This window comes from Archocentrus centrarchus, chromosome 14 (genome assembly GCF_007364275.1).
Source record: "Archocentrus centrarchus isolate MPI-CPG fArcCen1 chromosome 14, fArcCen1, whole genome shotgun sequence".
Lineage (NCBI taxonomy): Eukaryota > Metazoa > Chordata > Actinopteri > Cichliformes > Cichlidae > Archocentrus > Archocentrus centrarchus.
Window position 1 is genome coordinate 24,442,052 of NC_044359.1, and position 14,938 is coordinate 24,456,989.

At 41.5% G+C, this 14,938-nt stretch overlaps 1 protein-coding gene across 1 annotated transcript in view; it reads left to right on the forward strand.

Annotated features, from left to right (window-relative positions):
• Positions 1 to 8,586, forward strand: part of dchs1b (dachsous cadherin-related 1b) — an 85,633-nt gene extending 77,047 nt beyond the window's left edge. Inside the window, exons 18-29 of the mRNA XM_030746793.1 lie at positions 94 to 350; positions 502 to 708; positions 832 to 1,228; positions 1,360 to 1,473; positions 1,612 to 1,823; positions 1,957 to 2,108; positions 2,461 to 2,591; positions 2,748 to 3,034; positions 3,513 to 3,654; positions 3,763 to 3,934; positions 4,017 to 4,426; positions 4,530 to 8,586. Coding sequence (XP_030602653.1) covers positions 94 to 350; positions 502 to 708; positions 832 to 1,228; positions 1,360 to 1,473; positions 1,612 to 1,823; positions 1,957 to 2,108; positions 2,461 to 2,591; positions 2,748 to 3,034; positions 3,513 to 3,654; positions 3,763 to 3,934; positions 4,017 to 4,426; positions 4,530 to 6,586 — 4,538 coding nt within the window. The 3' untranslated portion in view covers positions 6,587 to 8,586. The remainder of the gene's footprint in view (positions 1 to 93; positions 351 to 501; positions 709 to 831; positions 1,229 to 1,359; positions 1,474 to 1,611; positions 1,824 to 1,956; positions 2,109 to 2,460; positions 2,592 to 2,747; positions 3,035 to 3,512; positions 3,655 to 3,762; positions 3,935 to 4,016; positions 4,427 to 4,529) is intronic.
• Positions 8,587 to 14,938: the final 6,352 nt, after the last annotated feature.

Genomic DNA, 14,938 nt, shown 5'->3' on the forward strand with positions numbered 1-14,938 from the left:
GACCTAAGTGCAGAGCTGGCACAGATGCCTCTATTCCTCACCATCTTTCACCATTGAATTCAATTTTGCTTTTTTTTAATCCACTTCCTCTAGCTGGGGACCCTGATGGAGATTTTCAACTCCACGCCAGCACAGGAGCCCTGTCTACGTCTCGCGAGCTTGACCGGGAGACACGTACAAAGTACACTCTGGAGGTGGTGGCCACGGACCGAGGCAGCCCTGCTCTCAGTGCTACTGTTACAGTGGAAGTCAAAGTGCTTGACGTCAATGACAACAACCCCGTCTTTAGCAGAAGTAGCTACTCGGTGGAAGTGTCAGAGGATGTTGCAGAGGGATCCAAAGTTCTGGAGGTAGGCTGAAATGAAATATATATTAAAAAAAAAAAAAAAAAAAAAAAAAAAAAATATATATATATATATATATATATATATATATATATATATATATATATATATATATATATATATATATAAATTCATTTATTTATTTGCATGTATCCAGGTTTCAGCTGCAGATGCTGATGATGACCTAAATGGGAAGGTTCTGTATTTCCTCAGTCGAGAGGCACACGGTGCATTCACTATAGATGAGAACAGTGGTCGTATCACCACATCAGCCCCTCTGGATCGGGAAAAATTGGCATCATACAGCTTCCAGGTTTTTGCTGTTGACCTTTCACCTGCTGCACCCAGGAACACATCTGCTCAGGTAAATGAGGGGTTAGTTTTTAAAGGTGTTCATTGAATTTTTGGTCTAGGATCTGATTTAAGAGAGTTTTCATTATTTTTTCATACTTATCGTCATGTCAATGAAATGACCTCTGCCTTACAGGTGACAGTCACTGTCCTAGATGTCAACGACAACATCCCCTTCTTCATCCAAGATCCGTTGATCATTGAAGTGTCCACCAGACGATCCCAGCGGGTTTTAGCCACTATGAAGGCAGAGGACAAGGACTTTGGAGCAAATGGTTCTGTGTTCTACCGTTTCGCCACGCCAGTGAAGGGCTTCAGTATCAACTCCCTAACTGGTGAGATACAGGCCACTGAGCCACTGGCAGATCTCACCCAAGCACAAAGGACCCTGATAGTGGAGGCCATGGACCAAGGCAGCCCAGCTCAGTCTACACAGGGTGTTGTGATAATTTATGTGAAGGAGGTGGAATACAGCGGAATTCGCTTTACCAGGAATGCTAGAGACGTCAGCATACAGGAGAATGCAGCAAAAGGTTGGGTAGTATTATAGTATTATTAGGAATAGCAAGTAGTGTATCAGTTTTTTATTTCACTGTATCATTTTTAAAAAAAATCTGCTTTCACAAGTAAGGACTTTTTTCTCTACTGCACTTAAAAAATTCAGGTACCACTGTGGCTCAGGCTCAAGCTCAATACCCAGATGGCTCTCGTAATGGTATCAGCTACAGCCTGTTCAGTGGGAACAGAAAGCAGACCTTCAGTATCAGCTCTTCGACAGGTAACACTCACACTTGAAAGTGTTTCTTAAAGTAATACCATGTGTCAAATGCAGTGTAAATCAAGATGGTTAATTACTATGAGGATATTGTGGTCTTCATTTTTCAATCACATCTTCCTATATCTTTATGTTCTGCAGGTGAAATAAGGGTGCAGAGATCCAAGGAACTAGACTTTGAAGACGCCCCAAGACTCCGTCTTGTGGTGAAAGCTGAAACTGTGTCCTCCACATCCTTCATGGCTTTTAACTTGAATCTGCAGGATGTCAATGACAACCTTCCTCGCTTCCAGCTGCAGAATTATGTCGCCTACATGAAAGAAGCACAAGGATATGAAATGCCAATCATACAGGTGCTCACAAATGTAAAAAGAAAAAGCTAAATAATACAGATACAGGTATACAGATATTCTGTCTACTGGAGTTCTGCAAAGGGTAGAAATAAATTTCCTCCTCTTTGTTTCCCTTTCCCTCCTCTTTTTCCAGGTGGTTGCTGAGGATGTGGATCAGGGCCAAAATGGACAGGTGACCTACTCCATCCAGTCATCAAGCATGAGCGGCCTGTTCAAGATTGACCCTGTGACAGGAAGCATTACCACAGCAGCCATCATGGACCGTGAGATCTTTACTCAGACCAAGTAAGAACAGTATTTGGGGTTAAATAAAGAACCATTCATTGTGCATATTATGCACAATGAGTGCACAATCACTTAAAGAAAAAAAATCCATAATGGGTACACACAATATATAATATAGAAGAAAAGAAATAGACTTAGTGCATCGTGGAGTATATTTTAGTTGGTGAGGAAACGGTCTACATGCACTATGCATCAAAGCTGCATTTTCAACTTTGACTCACTCATTGCTTTTATAACCAAAATGTAACAAATCTGAAACATAATTTTCGGTTCTTTTTGAATGATCACAACTTTAAAATTCAAATAAAAAGAGAGGATGGTTTGGCTTAACTCTTTCTCTGCTCACCCACAGGCTGGTAGTTACAGCAACTGATAGAGGAAGTCCACGACTGGCAGGTTCAGCCACACTGACGGTGATTATTGTTGACCAGAATGACAACAGTCCCACTATTCCCATCCACCAGGAAATCCGCATCCCAGAAAGTAAGTTTGTTTAGTTTAAAGGTATTGTTGGGTTTCTGATTATGCACTTTGCAGCCAGTGCTCTACATGATGATGTATAGTTGTGCATCATGGCTGTGCAATATATAGTGTTTGAATGCAACTAATAAGTTTATTTTTGCTTTCTTCCTCTGTCAGACACACTGATAGGCACAGAGATCACTCTCGTGACGGGTAACGATGTCGACTCCAGTCCTGCTCTCTCCTACTCCTTACAGCTAGACCCAACAGCATTAGGCAAGTTTGGGATTCACCGCTATAGTGGAGGCGTGTCACTCACGGCCCCTCTAGACTTTGAGGAGAAGACGTGGTACACCCTGACTGTCAGAGCCACTGACAGCCAGCACCAAACTGAGGCTAACATTACGATACTGGTGGAAGATATTAATGACAATGCACCAGCATTCACCCATGATCTCTATCAGGTATGCCACTATTTTTATTACATTTTTTTGTGTTTTCCTAATAATTCCTGCAGGCACAGTTGCTTGACATTCATTCTTATATCTAGAGTTATAAGGTCTGAAAGCAAAAAGTAAATTATTTTCAGAAACAGTTTATTTCTAGTAGACTACATTGCTTGCACTTGTGAACACACAATGTAAAATACACACATGTACATTTCTAACTTGCACAAAGGGGGTGCAGTAAAATTTAAGTGCCTAATATTAACTGGGGAACCACTGTGGAGATGAGCCTATAAAAATGTACTATGTCTTAGGAAATGACCTCAATATACAACACACACAGGAAAAAGGAACTATATTATAAAAAGCATTTTTCCCCTCTGTGAGGGTGGTGCCGGTTATCCTCCACACCAAGAGTCTGGAGTTATATCATCCAAAGCCGGGTTGTTTGTTTCCTGTATCGAGATGTTATAATCAGTGTCTTTTTTTCTCTCAGATTAGTCTTCCTGAGCACACGCCACCCGGAAGTGCAGTTATCACAGTAACAGCGACTGACAGAGACTCTGGAGAGAATGGCAGGATAACCTACAAAGTGATGTCATCAACCAAGGAGGGTTTCTACATTGACCCAAGCAATGGTAATGATAAGCTTGTCGACTTCCTGCTGTGTTTTAGCTCCCTGCACCAATTTCTAGTAACATTTTCAGTAGAATGAGTAAGTCCATCTCATTTCCTTCTGTATTCAGGAACCCTGTTCATCAATCACAGAGTTGAGTTTGACCCCGAACGCCCGTCAGTCAGCATCGTTATTGAAGCTCGCGATGGAGGCTCGCCATCGCTCTCCTCTCTTACGACAGTCCAAGTTCAAATATCTGACGTCAATGACAATGCTCCTGTGTTCCACCAGTCCGAGTACAGGTCAGTCTGTGCTCATTAGAATCTGGATGTATTCTGGTGTAACCTGAACAGCTGTCGTTACATAATGATGTTTGGTTTGCAGGGCTACGGTTTCTGAAGACAGTATCCCAGGGTCGACGGTTCTGACTTTTGAAGCCTTTGACAGCGACCTCTCTCGAGAAAATTGCGGCTTCGACTTTGCTATTGCTAGCGGGAATGAAGGAAATGCATTCCAGATCGAAAGCAGCGTACGCTTCCTGGAGGGACGGGGCTTTCAGACAGTTGGGACTCTGCTGTTGGCTGAGGGAGTCGACTTTGAAATGAAGTCACTCTACAACCTCACCGTGGTAGTGTCCGACCGTGGTGTGCCACAAAGGAGTTCCAGTGTTGCTGCAGTGATAACGATTGGTGACGTGAACGATAACCCTCCAGCGTTCACCAGAGCAGAATATACCGTGTCACTGAGTGAGGGAGCTACCGCTGGGACTGAGATCATACGACTGTCTGCTACAGGTGGGCATGCCTTCTTTTATCCAGTCACCTCTAAATGTCTCTCCCTGTCTTGTTTGGTCTCTCAGTTATATAGTTGAACTCTTTTGTTGTTGTTTTTTAACAGACCCAGACTCAACTCCTAATGCTGAAATCCAGTATTCTATCAGCTCTGGGAATGAGGTGAACTTATTTACTGTGGACCAGTGGAGTGGAGCCTTAAAGCTTCAGCGGCCACTTGATCGTGAGCACCAGCCCACACATGTTGTCATTGTTCAAGCCACGGATGGACAGGGTCACTTCGCCCTAGCTCCAGTTATTGTTGAAGTCAAAGATGTAAACGATAATCATCCGTTCTTCCCCGTGGATGTCCTGACAGCCAGTATCAGAGAAAACCAGCCGGCCAACTCAGCTGTGACTGTTCTGCATGCAATAGACCATGATACAGGGGTTTTTGGCCTGCTGAAGTATTACATGTTGGAGCGGTCTGGGGCAGGAAAAGACAGCTTTGCTGTGGATCAGAATTCAGGAGAAATCAGAAGCAAAACTCCATTTGACTTTGAGAAGGTCAACACCTTCAATTTTGTAGCCGTGGCAGTGGATTCAGGGAACCACTCAGCCACTGTGACCGTACAGGTATTTGTCACGGGTGAGGATGAGTATGACCCGCTCTTCACTTCCTTAGATTTTTCCTTTGAAGTACCAGAGGGAGCCAAGAAAGGCCAAAGCATTGGCCAGGTGCAAGCCAGTGATGAGGATGAAGGGGTGGATGGTATCGTTCTCTATTCTCTTACTGCCAGCTCTCCATATTTTGATGTAAACAAAACCACAGGGGTGATCTTTCTCAAGCTGGACAGTTCAGGCAGCAGCAGCAGCAGCAGCAGCAGTGGGTCGGGTCGGTCTAAACGGGACACCAGAGTTATGACTTTAGATGTGCAAGCTCACAGTCCTCTAGACACATCTCGCACTACTACAGCCCAGGTCTCCATTGATGTAACAAACACCAACTTTGGCCTGGCCGCCGATGTCAACATCCTGGTAATTAGCATAATTGCTGCATCTCTTGGTTTTATCATATTGCTTGTGGTCATGGCAGTGGTTGTGTTCCTGGTGAAATCACGCAGGAGAAAGAAAGGCCAGGATACAGGAAACAGAACTGTTGCCTCAGGAACTGCCTTACAAAAACTGGATGATTGCAGCCCTGGGCCAGGGGGAGAAAGGATCTACCACCAGGCCTTGCCAGGCTATGCTGGTGACCAAGGTGGTGCTGGTGGTGGTCCCTACACTAGAGGGGGGTCTTTGGATCCTTCTCACTCTAGTGGTAGAGGATCAGCTGAAGCAGCAGAGGATGATGAGATCAGAATGATAAATGAGTATCCCCGCGTCGCCTCCATCACCTCATCCATGCAGGAGCACATCTCTGCCAGAGGACCAGACTCTGGAATCCAGCAGGATGCTGACCAGCTTTCTGATATTTCCTGCGAGCCTGCAGCTTTGGAGGGCAGCACCTGGTTCAAAGGAAAGAAACTAGGAGGCAGCCTCAGTGGGACCTTGCTATCTGGACAGCTCCCAGTCTATAGGGATGAGGGAGGTGGTTACCTGGGAGTGGGGCGTGGTCTCAATATTTCCCTCCCGAAGGATTATGCCTTTCCCGAGGATGGTAAACCTTCCGTAGACGGTTCCCTCACAGCTATTGTTGCCAGTGATGAGGAGCTTCGTGGAAGCTATAACTGGGATTATCTACTCAACTGGTGCCCTCAGTTCCAGCCTCTTGCTAATGTCTTCACAGAGATTGCCAGGCTGAAAGATGAAACTGCTCAACAGAGTCAGAACCCCCGCCAGCCCTTCCAGCCCAAGCCCAAAATGGATCCCAAACCTAGAATTGACCCTCCTCCTCTCATCACATCAGTAGCCCACCCAGGGGCCATGTCGGTTCCTCCCAAAGTCCCTGTAATTGGGCGGACTTTCCCCCACTTGGCTTCACTCCGCAGGTCCCCCATCAGTCATGAGGGATCTATTTCATCAGCAGCAATGTCACCAAGCTTCTCCCCATCTCTGTCCCCTTTGGCTGCTCGATCGCCAGCTGTTTCTCCATTTGGAGTTAACCAAGGGCCCTCAGCATCCATGATCAGCACCAGGGAGCCCTCACTGGACCAGAGTCCCGATCATGAGATGAGAATATAATTGAAACATCTGAAACATGATATTACTATTTAAGAAGAAACTTTAAGACAGACGGCCTGAACGAAGCATGACTGACCTTCCTTTTGGATGTTCTTTTGCACGGATCAAAAGAAAACAAAGCAGTGATGGCGTCAGCTGTACTGTCATTCTCAAAAACAATTGTCTTTTTATCATAAAAATCAAGGTTTCCCAAATTCTGAGCTAGAGACATTTGGTGGGCAACAAACGCACCCACAAAAAAAATACTTGGCGTCTCCTAGTAGAATAATTGCTGCTGTGTCGGCAGCTTTTCAGGAAGAGGAACATGTGATGGTGTTTGACAGTCACAGCTCATCCTTCCACTTCAAACAGTGACGCAGGTCTCCACGAACTGATCAGGGTTAAGAGCCAAACGGCCTATTCATGGAAAATGTGCACTTACCATGCCCTGCAGTCAGAGATCCCTTAGTGTGTAGATAGATAAATGTGTAGTTTTCATGTTACCTCGCTGGCTGGCCAGAGAGCTAAGGACCTCGTCCCTCTCTTTGTGTCTGTGGACTTTTTTTTTTTTTGTTTTTTTACACTCCAGTATTAAAACCCATCTAGTGGCTGCTTTGAAAATGGCCTCTGGACACATCTGTGGACACATGGACAGCGAAACAGTGTGTGTGTTCACAGAGACACCGATTCACCGTTTTGCCAGTGCATCACATAGTGAAAGAACAATTGAGATTATTATTTTTCTCACCTTTTCAGATGACACTTGTTTTGATTTAACCTTTATTTTATATTTTTATATAAATTTATGATTTCAGATCCATTATTTCATATGAAGAGGTTATTGTTTTTGAGTATTTGGATACATGTGTATTTGTATGTATGCGGGCTACATTATGTACTGTAAGTGTCTTCTAGGTTTATAGAGACTTGTGATTGTTCAGATTTGAGTGAAGGGAGGCCTTTGTGTTTTCAGCATTATTTATAAGAAAAGAGGACTTTCTGCCACAAGTTGACATTAGGAAACCACGCACAGCTCACTTTATGCTGTGTTGTTACCTTACGATGTATTTTTTTTTTTGTCAAATTGCTGATCATCCCAAATCAAATACATTAACTCCAATGAGAAAAATCTGTGATCTGTCTGACTTTCCACTCTGCCAGCTGTTCAGCACTCCGTTGCGGCGTGCATGTACGCACGCCACAACAAAAGATTCCCTTTGTTATTCAGGGACAACTCAGTTTGCTGTTCACCTCTGTGTCTTTTAAAGAAAGTGCTTCCTAAACTCAGTTACATCAGTCATTCACCTGAATGCATTTTACTGTGAAGTCGCTCATCTCAGTACAATGAAAACAACAATGACCAGGCTGAGATTCTCAAGTGGCATACTGTAACCTGGAGAAATGTAGCACGTGAGCCAGACGAGTGGCAACCAAAAGGCTGAATGCGTGAATGTACGAGGATTTAGCCACCAGTGCTGTGTTTTATATCTGTGATTTATACATCAAGGTTGTCGGAGACGTGATGAGGTGTTTTCAGGTTCCACGTGTTTAACTGTTTAACACCTACTTTCTTTTATTTTCCACATGGTTCACACTCAGTTATAGCAATCTCAAAATTTAAATGCCGCAACAGTCAAAAGGCTTTAACGGTGTTTTTCTTTTCCAGTCTTTTATGCGTATTCATCATCCTGGCTTGTTTTTAGCGTTTTAATTGCAATAATTGGATGACCTGTTGTTTTCAAGAAAAGGTTTCTACCTCTGTTTTGTGTTCAGCCTCGCAAATCTCCATCATGCAAAGCTGGCACTGGTCCAGCTAAAAGTTACTCATGCCATGAGCCCGGGCTCCAGCACTACACGCTCTGTCTCAGAAACATTTCTTTGCTGAGAACCTCACTTTGGAGTTCAGTTTGAGAAGACTGCCTGTGACTGATCAGTGGAGCAATGAAAGAAAGAAAAAAAATAATAAAAGGAGCTGTATTTCTTTTTGAAGCAAATAATAAATTCCTACTGATCTCTTTTGACAAATTGGAGTCATACTTCATGTTTTTTCAGAATTCAAGACTGCAAGAGGAGAACTGAGAAGCAACTGATATAAATGAATAATTGCAAAATGTTTATTTCATATGAAGCATAGACATGTTTGGATAGCTGCTAGGGATTTCTCCCTCATTTGGTCATCACACACAGCCTCGCAACATTTCTTTGTTATTGTTATGTACAGAAGGAGCTAGACATGGATTATGACAGGGCTCAAGAGAAAGAGCCAGAGACAGAAGCTCGTGTGGTGTAAGAGAGAAATGCAAGACTTCTAGAGAGAGGTGATGATGAATTGCACAAACAGCTAATCATTCAGCTGATGATCAGCTGTACATATCACAGGGACAGTTACTCATGGATGCATGCATTCATTTGATGATATGCAGACAACTCATCTGGCTACTTTGCAAATGAAACTATAGTCTAGCCTGAAAAAGGAAAGGGCTTGCTGTCCCAGCGTGCATGTTCACTTCCACACACACAGCTGTGTGTACAGCCTGCTCTCCCAAGACTCCTCCACTAACCCCCCACACAACTTCAAATAATCACAAGCACACATGTACTTAGAGGCTACTACACAGTGACACGCATGGCCCAAAACAATCTGCCCTCAGCTGATACTGGCTCAGATCCAGCTCCTACAGGCACATACTTGGCCGGTTTTTCAGCTGCAAAGTCTGGGAGAAATCTGTGTGGAAGACAACATGTAAGCCTAATTTGAAATCCATGTACAGTGCTATTGTGTCATAAAATATTGTTATAATCTATTCTAGTGGCGTAAGTAATAACATTCAGCTTTTAAAGATGTTTTAAACCCCTTTAGCCCAAGAAATGAACTGAAGTTTCAAAACTGAAATACTAGCTTGTGAAAATAAAAGATGCACAAAATTATCATTGACAGCCACTTCACTTCCTCCTTAACATTTTGCTCTTCAAATTGATTTAAAGCCCCTCAAAACATATATTCATCCGAACGCTGGACACACTGTGAGTTGTTACATTATAAATGGTCTATAAAGATAATCTTGCCTAAAACATTCTTCTGAGATTCAACATGTGAAAGATGACACTAACTAAATGGTTTAAGCTTAAAAGTTTTAGCAAAATTTGGACCGCTTTTGAAAAAGAATTGTAATTGCCAGAAAAGCCATCCCAAGTGTTTGGAAGCTTTGGCAAACAGGCACTTTGATAAATCTTATTCTCTCCAGTCATTACATTCCAAGAAAGCACACACTGTTAAAGACTTTGTTTTCCTTCCAGTGGGTCTGGGTAATACGCAGCTGCGCTCTCTGGGAATTAAGCCTGTAAACATCATATCAGAGTTGGCCCACGCTGTAGTTAAAATCCAGGTGCTCTTTTGTTTTCACTTTGATCAGTTCAGTTTCATTGAATGATGAATCAGTACATGTACCTAAATGTACACCTACCTCAAAGTAAGATATGCACGCTGCTGTTAAGCATGAAGTACTGTATCCTGTATATAAATGTACTTAATCAGTTGGTGCAGTACTCTTGAATGTAGGTCAGTGCAGAGGGAAAGAGAGCAAAAGCGAAGGACGGAAATAAGAGCTCTGAAAGTAACAATGTTTATTGCAACTTTTAACTAAGCTCGAGTTCCTGCAGGGATTTACAGTAACTGTGATTCGCCAAAGAAAGATTTCAAATCCTGTAAGGCCATATTCACGAAAATTAAGACCAAAATGAGGCATCTGTTGCTCAAGTGTACTGTAGCAATATAGTGTATTTTATATCATGTAAAAAACAAACAAACACAAAAAAAAAAGCCTAAAGGAGAAAGAAGTTATTGATTTTGCCCTGTGCTCAGAAATGAGTGCAAGTTAAGAAAACCTTTTGGTAAATGAACTACTGTATTTTCCTATTATATTAGTCATCCCAAATATTTGGTGATCAAATATTTTAAGGGGCACAGCACCGATTTTTCACATGAAGTCCAGTGAGAAGAGACGGGATGTGAAAACATTTGTATAGGTGTGATTTCTTCCATGGGTCTGAAAGAGTAATGTTGTGCTTTTTAATGCCAAATATTTTATTATTTCTGCTCGGCCAATTTAGCAGCGCAAATTTACAGAATATAAAATGTAATCGTGGGGTTTGAAAGAAGCAAACTTCACACCTCCGGTATTTATTTAAGAAGAGCATTATGGGAAAGGTTATTGCTGCTTGATCCAAACTGGGAACTTAAAGTCACCATATTCCAGCTTCTCCTCCTCCTCAGTGAATTGGCCTTTTTTTTTTTTTTTTTAAATCTTTGTAAAACTTTTAGAACTGAAAGAGCTGCATTCAGAATAATATTAGCTCATCATTTTCCATTTTACATCACTGGAGTCAACAATTTGATCGTCCCATGTAAGGATTTATAAGAGTAACTCAATTGATTCTGTCCAATCTAACCAGAAATCTCTTTGAACAGAGTCCCAGAACTACAAAGTGGACTTGTTGAAGTTGGCTAAATCAGCTTTTACTCCAAGGTCAGGCAGACCTGAAGAAATTTCCACGAACACGTACATCCCTGCATTTCGTGACTTGCAGACTCACAGGAGCTCCTTTGGTTCCAAGATCCAGTTTCATGCTGTTCATCACTTATTGCTGTGACGGAGCCGTGTGTATATGCATTCTACACACACGTGTGTTGAGAGGTTGTGACGTTCGTCTTCCAGTTTCTCATCTCTTTGCACATTGTCATGTGATCAGCTTCCAAATACCAGCTTTTGAAAAACAGCCCTGTTTGTGAGCAGTTGCTGTGATTCGCCTGGTTTTCATTAGCCACAAAGAGTTGCAGAATTCTCGAAACTTTGAGTGCAAAACGTGAGCTGCAAAATGACCAACATTTACCTCATTTCTGTTGCCTATTCATAGTTCATTTCTGCCTCCTATTTATGTCGTGCCACTTTCAAGACCAATGGGATGGAGGAAAAACAGTCGCTGAGGCTATTTGGCTCCTGGCCTCCAAATTGCTATTTATAGTGAGTTTCAACTTTTTTTTTTCTGTGGTGTCAAGCAGAGGAAAAATGACAGAAGAAATGAGCCAGCTGAGTCAGTATGAGCCTGGTTCTCATTTGTGCTGACCTTGTGTTACAAGACTCCCTCACTAGTGTCACTCACACTTCACACTGCAGGAAAAAAGGAGGGTGAGGTAGAGGGGAGGAGAGGGCACTGTGGACATGACGAGGGAGAGTGTTGAGGAAAAACTCACAATACCTGTTTGGTCATAAAAAAATGAATTTAAGTTTGTGCTCCAGAGCCAAAATAACAAGCCAGTGATTGAACTCTGCTACTCTGTTAATTAGCGAGAAATTGAGGGGAATGATTCCACAGAGAGTTGGGTTCAGTTTGAGCCTTTCTAAATACATTTTTGAGTGAGTGTTTAATGCACGCTGTTTGTACATTGTTAAAATGGCAGCAATAATCAATTTTAAATGCTGAAAAAATAAACTCTTCTCTAGATTGCAGTGTAGCGCAATCAGTCTGCAAAGTATTAAAGTTTGAAAAATGCAATGTGGTTCTGGAAAAAAAAAAAAGCTAATTTCACCCCAACTCCTCAACTGAATGTTTCCTTGTGAAAGTGTGCAGGTGTCAAACATTCTGGTGAGGCTCCAAACATTTCCTTTATGGTCAGTAATTCAATCTGTTGGCTTTCAAAAGACTAAAACCACTTTGAGCAAGACGTGATATATGAACTATGCCAAACTGTTCCAGGAAATCTTTACAAATGTTGGTTAAATTTATGTGGCGATGCTGTACAACCTAACATTATGTTATTTTCTTGCATAATGTGCAAGCATACAAAAAATCATTTGTGTGTTCACAGGTTCCAGAAACACTGTTGCACTTTCACACATTTTTTTTTAACCAAGAATCATGGCAAGAATAGATCTCACTTATGGGAGGATAGACATTTAAGCCAAGATTATCATTCTCAAAGAAAAACAAAACCACTTTGCAGCATTTGTTTCTACTGAGATACAACACATTTACCACCAATTTTAATTCCACTACACTTGTATTGAATGCATTTGCATGTCTTTTTTTTTCTGTGAGACACTAAAATGCTGTCATGAAGTGATCACATTGACCATGTCTGTCACATGACAGCATAAGCCATCATAACTGTAGCAATCAAGACCCTGCTTTACTTGAGCAAAGATGTTTTTTTTGGTAGTAAAGGTTTCAGACACCGAGATTCCCTTTAAAAGAGGAAGAGTCAATTCAATTTAATTCAATTTTATTTATATAGCAACAAATCACAACAAACAATCGCCTCAAAGTGCTTTTTATTGTGGGTAAAGACCCTACAATAATAATTGGAAAGACTTCTTTGAACAGCCTAGTATGAATGGCATCTAATAAACATGTTGCTGGTTTAGAGGAAGTAACTATTGAAGTTAACTCCGAAAGCTCAACTGGAGCGAGAGAGTCTAAACAAATACCAGCAGTGCTGAAAGCAGCTGAACATGAAGATAAGTCTTTGAGATGGTTTTGAATAATTTTTTCTCTAATGTCTAAAATTTTATTTGTAAAGAGTAAAATAGTAGTATTGTATTACTAAAGGTACAGTCAGTCATTTTTTGAGGGTATGTAATAGAAAAAAGAATATTGTATCCATAAATACACATAGATTACTGTGCAATTACATCTTCCAACAAACTGATGCATTCTTATAAACTTAAAATTAATGAATTTAAAATACATACAAAAATGCTAACCAGTGTTGCCCCGCCGTCTTGAATACAGTGGTCAAGATGGCTGCGTCGTCTAATTGTGTTTTATGTATATAGCTAGAGACCGGCAGATTAGGCATGCAACATGCGACCCAGACAGTTGACAACAAGCTAGCTAAACAACAGTAGCTGGTTATCAGCTAATATTATGCCAGCTAATTTTAGGCTTACTGAAAGAGAAGTTTAGGATATTCTTAACTCACCTCAGTATCGCTGTCATAGGACAGAAGTAAGGTGCTGAGGTTCTACTGAGGTTCTACTGACTCACTGACTCACATTGGACTCCTTTCACAAAGTTTCTCAGCCTCCTTCAGAGCAATCAGACGTGGATCTCCAGTAACATATTTTACTTGGGAAAAAATTGCCTTAAAGGTTTTATAATGTTGTGGAGTGATAATTTTGTACAGCTTGTTTGTTTAAGAAAAAATCCAGAAAATTAGTGAATGAAGAAATATTTTTATTACATTTTTGTATTATAGTTTCTGAAAACTCTACCTGAAAAAAAAAGTTTTAAGTTGTTCTTGAGTGATCATTTTGTACACTTCATTTAAGAAAAAGAAATCCAGACATTACAACGACCCCCTATGAGCAAGCAATTGGCGACAGTGGGAAGGAAAAACTCCCTTTTAACAGGAAGAAACCTCCAGCAGAACCAGGCTCAGGGAGGGGCAGTCATCTGCTGTGACCGGTTGGGGCTGAGGGGAGAGAGACAGAACAAAAGACAAGCTGTGGAAGAGAGAGACAGAGATTAATAATGATTAAATACAGAGTGAAGTGTAAACAGAGTAAAAAAGGTGAAAAAGAAACCGTACATTATCAGAACCCCCCAGCAGCCTAGGCCTATTACACCATAACTAAGGGATGGTTCAGGGTCACCTGATCCAGCCCTAACTATAAGCTTAATCAAAAAGGAAAGTTTTAAGCCTAATCTTAAAAAGAGGGTGTCTGTCTCCCGAAACCAAGCTGGGAGCTAGGAGCACAGAAGAGGGGCCTGAAAGCTGAAGGCTCTGCCTCCCATTCTAGTCTTAAGTATCCTAGGAACCACAAATAAGCCAGCAGTCTGGGAGCAAAGTGCTCCATTGGGGTGATATAAGGTCTTTAAGATAAGATGGGGCCTGATTATTCAAAACCTTGTGTATGAGGAGAAGGATTTTAAATTCTATTCTAGATTTAACAGGGAGCCAATGAAGAGAAGCCATAAAGTATTTTCTATTTACCTATAAACTCTGCCCAATTCTATCCTGGGTTTTAACTAATTAATGATTCTAAGAAAAAAAAATCACAAAACACTTAAACTTCATGAAAATTCTTCATAATTATTAAAGAGTATCGGTATTGGTGTCAGTATGGTATTGGTGTCAGTATCGGCTATACTGGCCCTGTATTTACTTGGTATCGGATCGATACCAAATCTTGCAGTATCACACACCACTAGTGCAGATGTCCATAAGTTGTGGTCGCAGTACTTCTAGCTAGGGCTACAGAAGAGGAGTGAGCACAAATGGAGTAACATGTCGTGGCAGGTAATTTCAAATGCAACATTTCTATCAGCTCAATAAATATCAGCAAACACACAAACTGTGCGCAGTTTGTCATA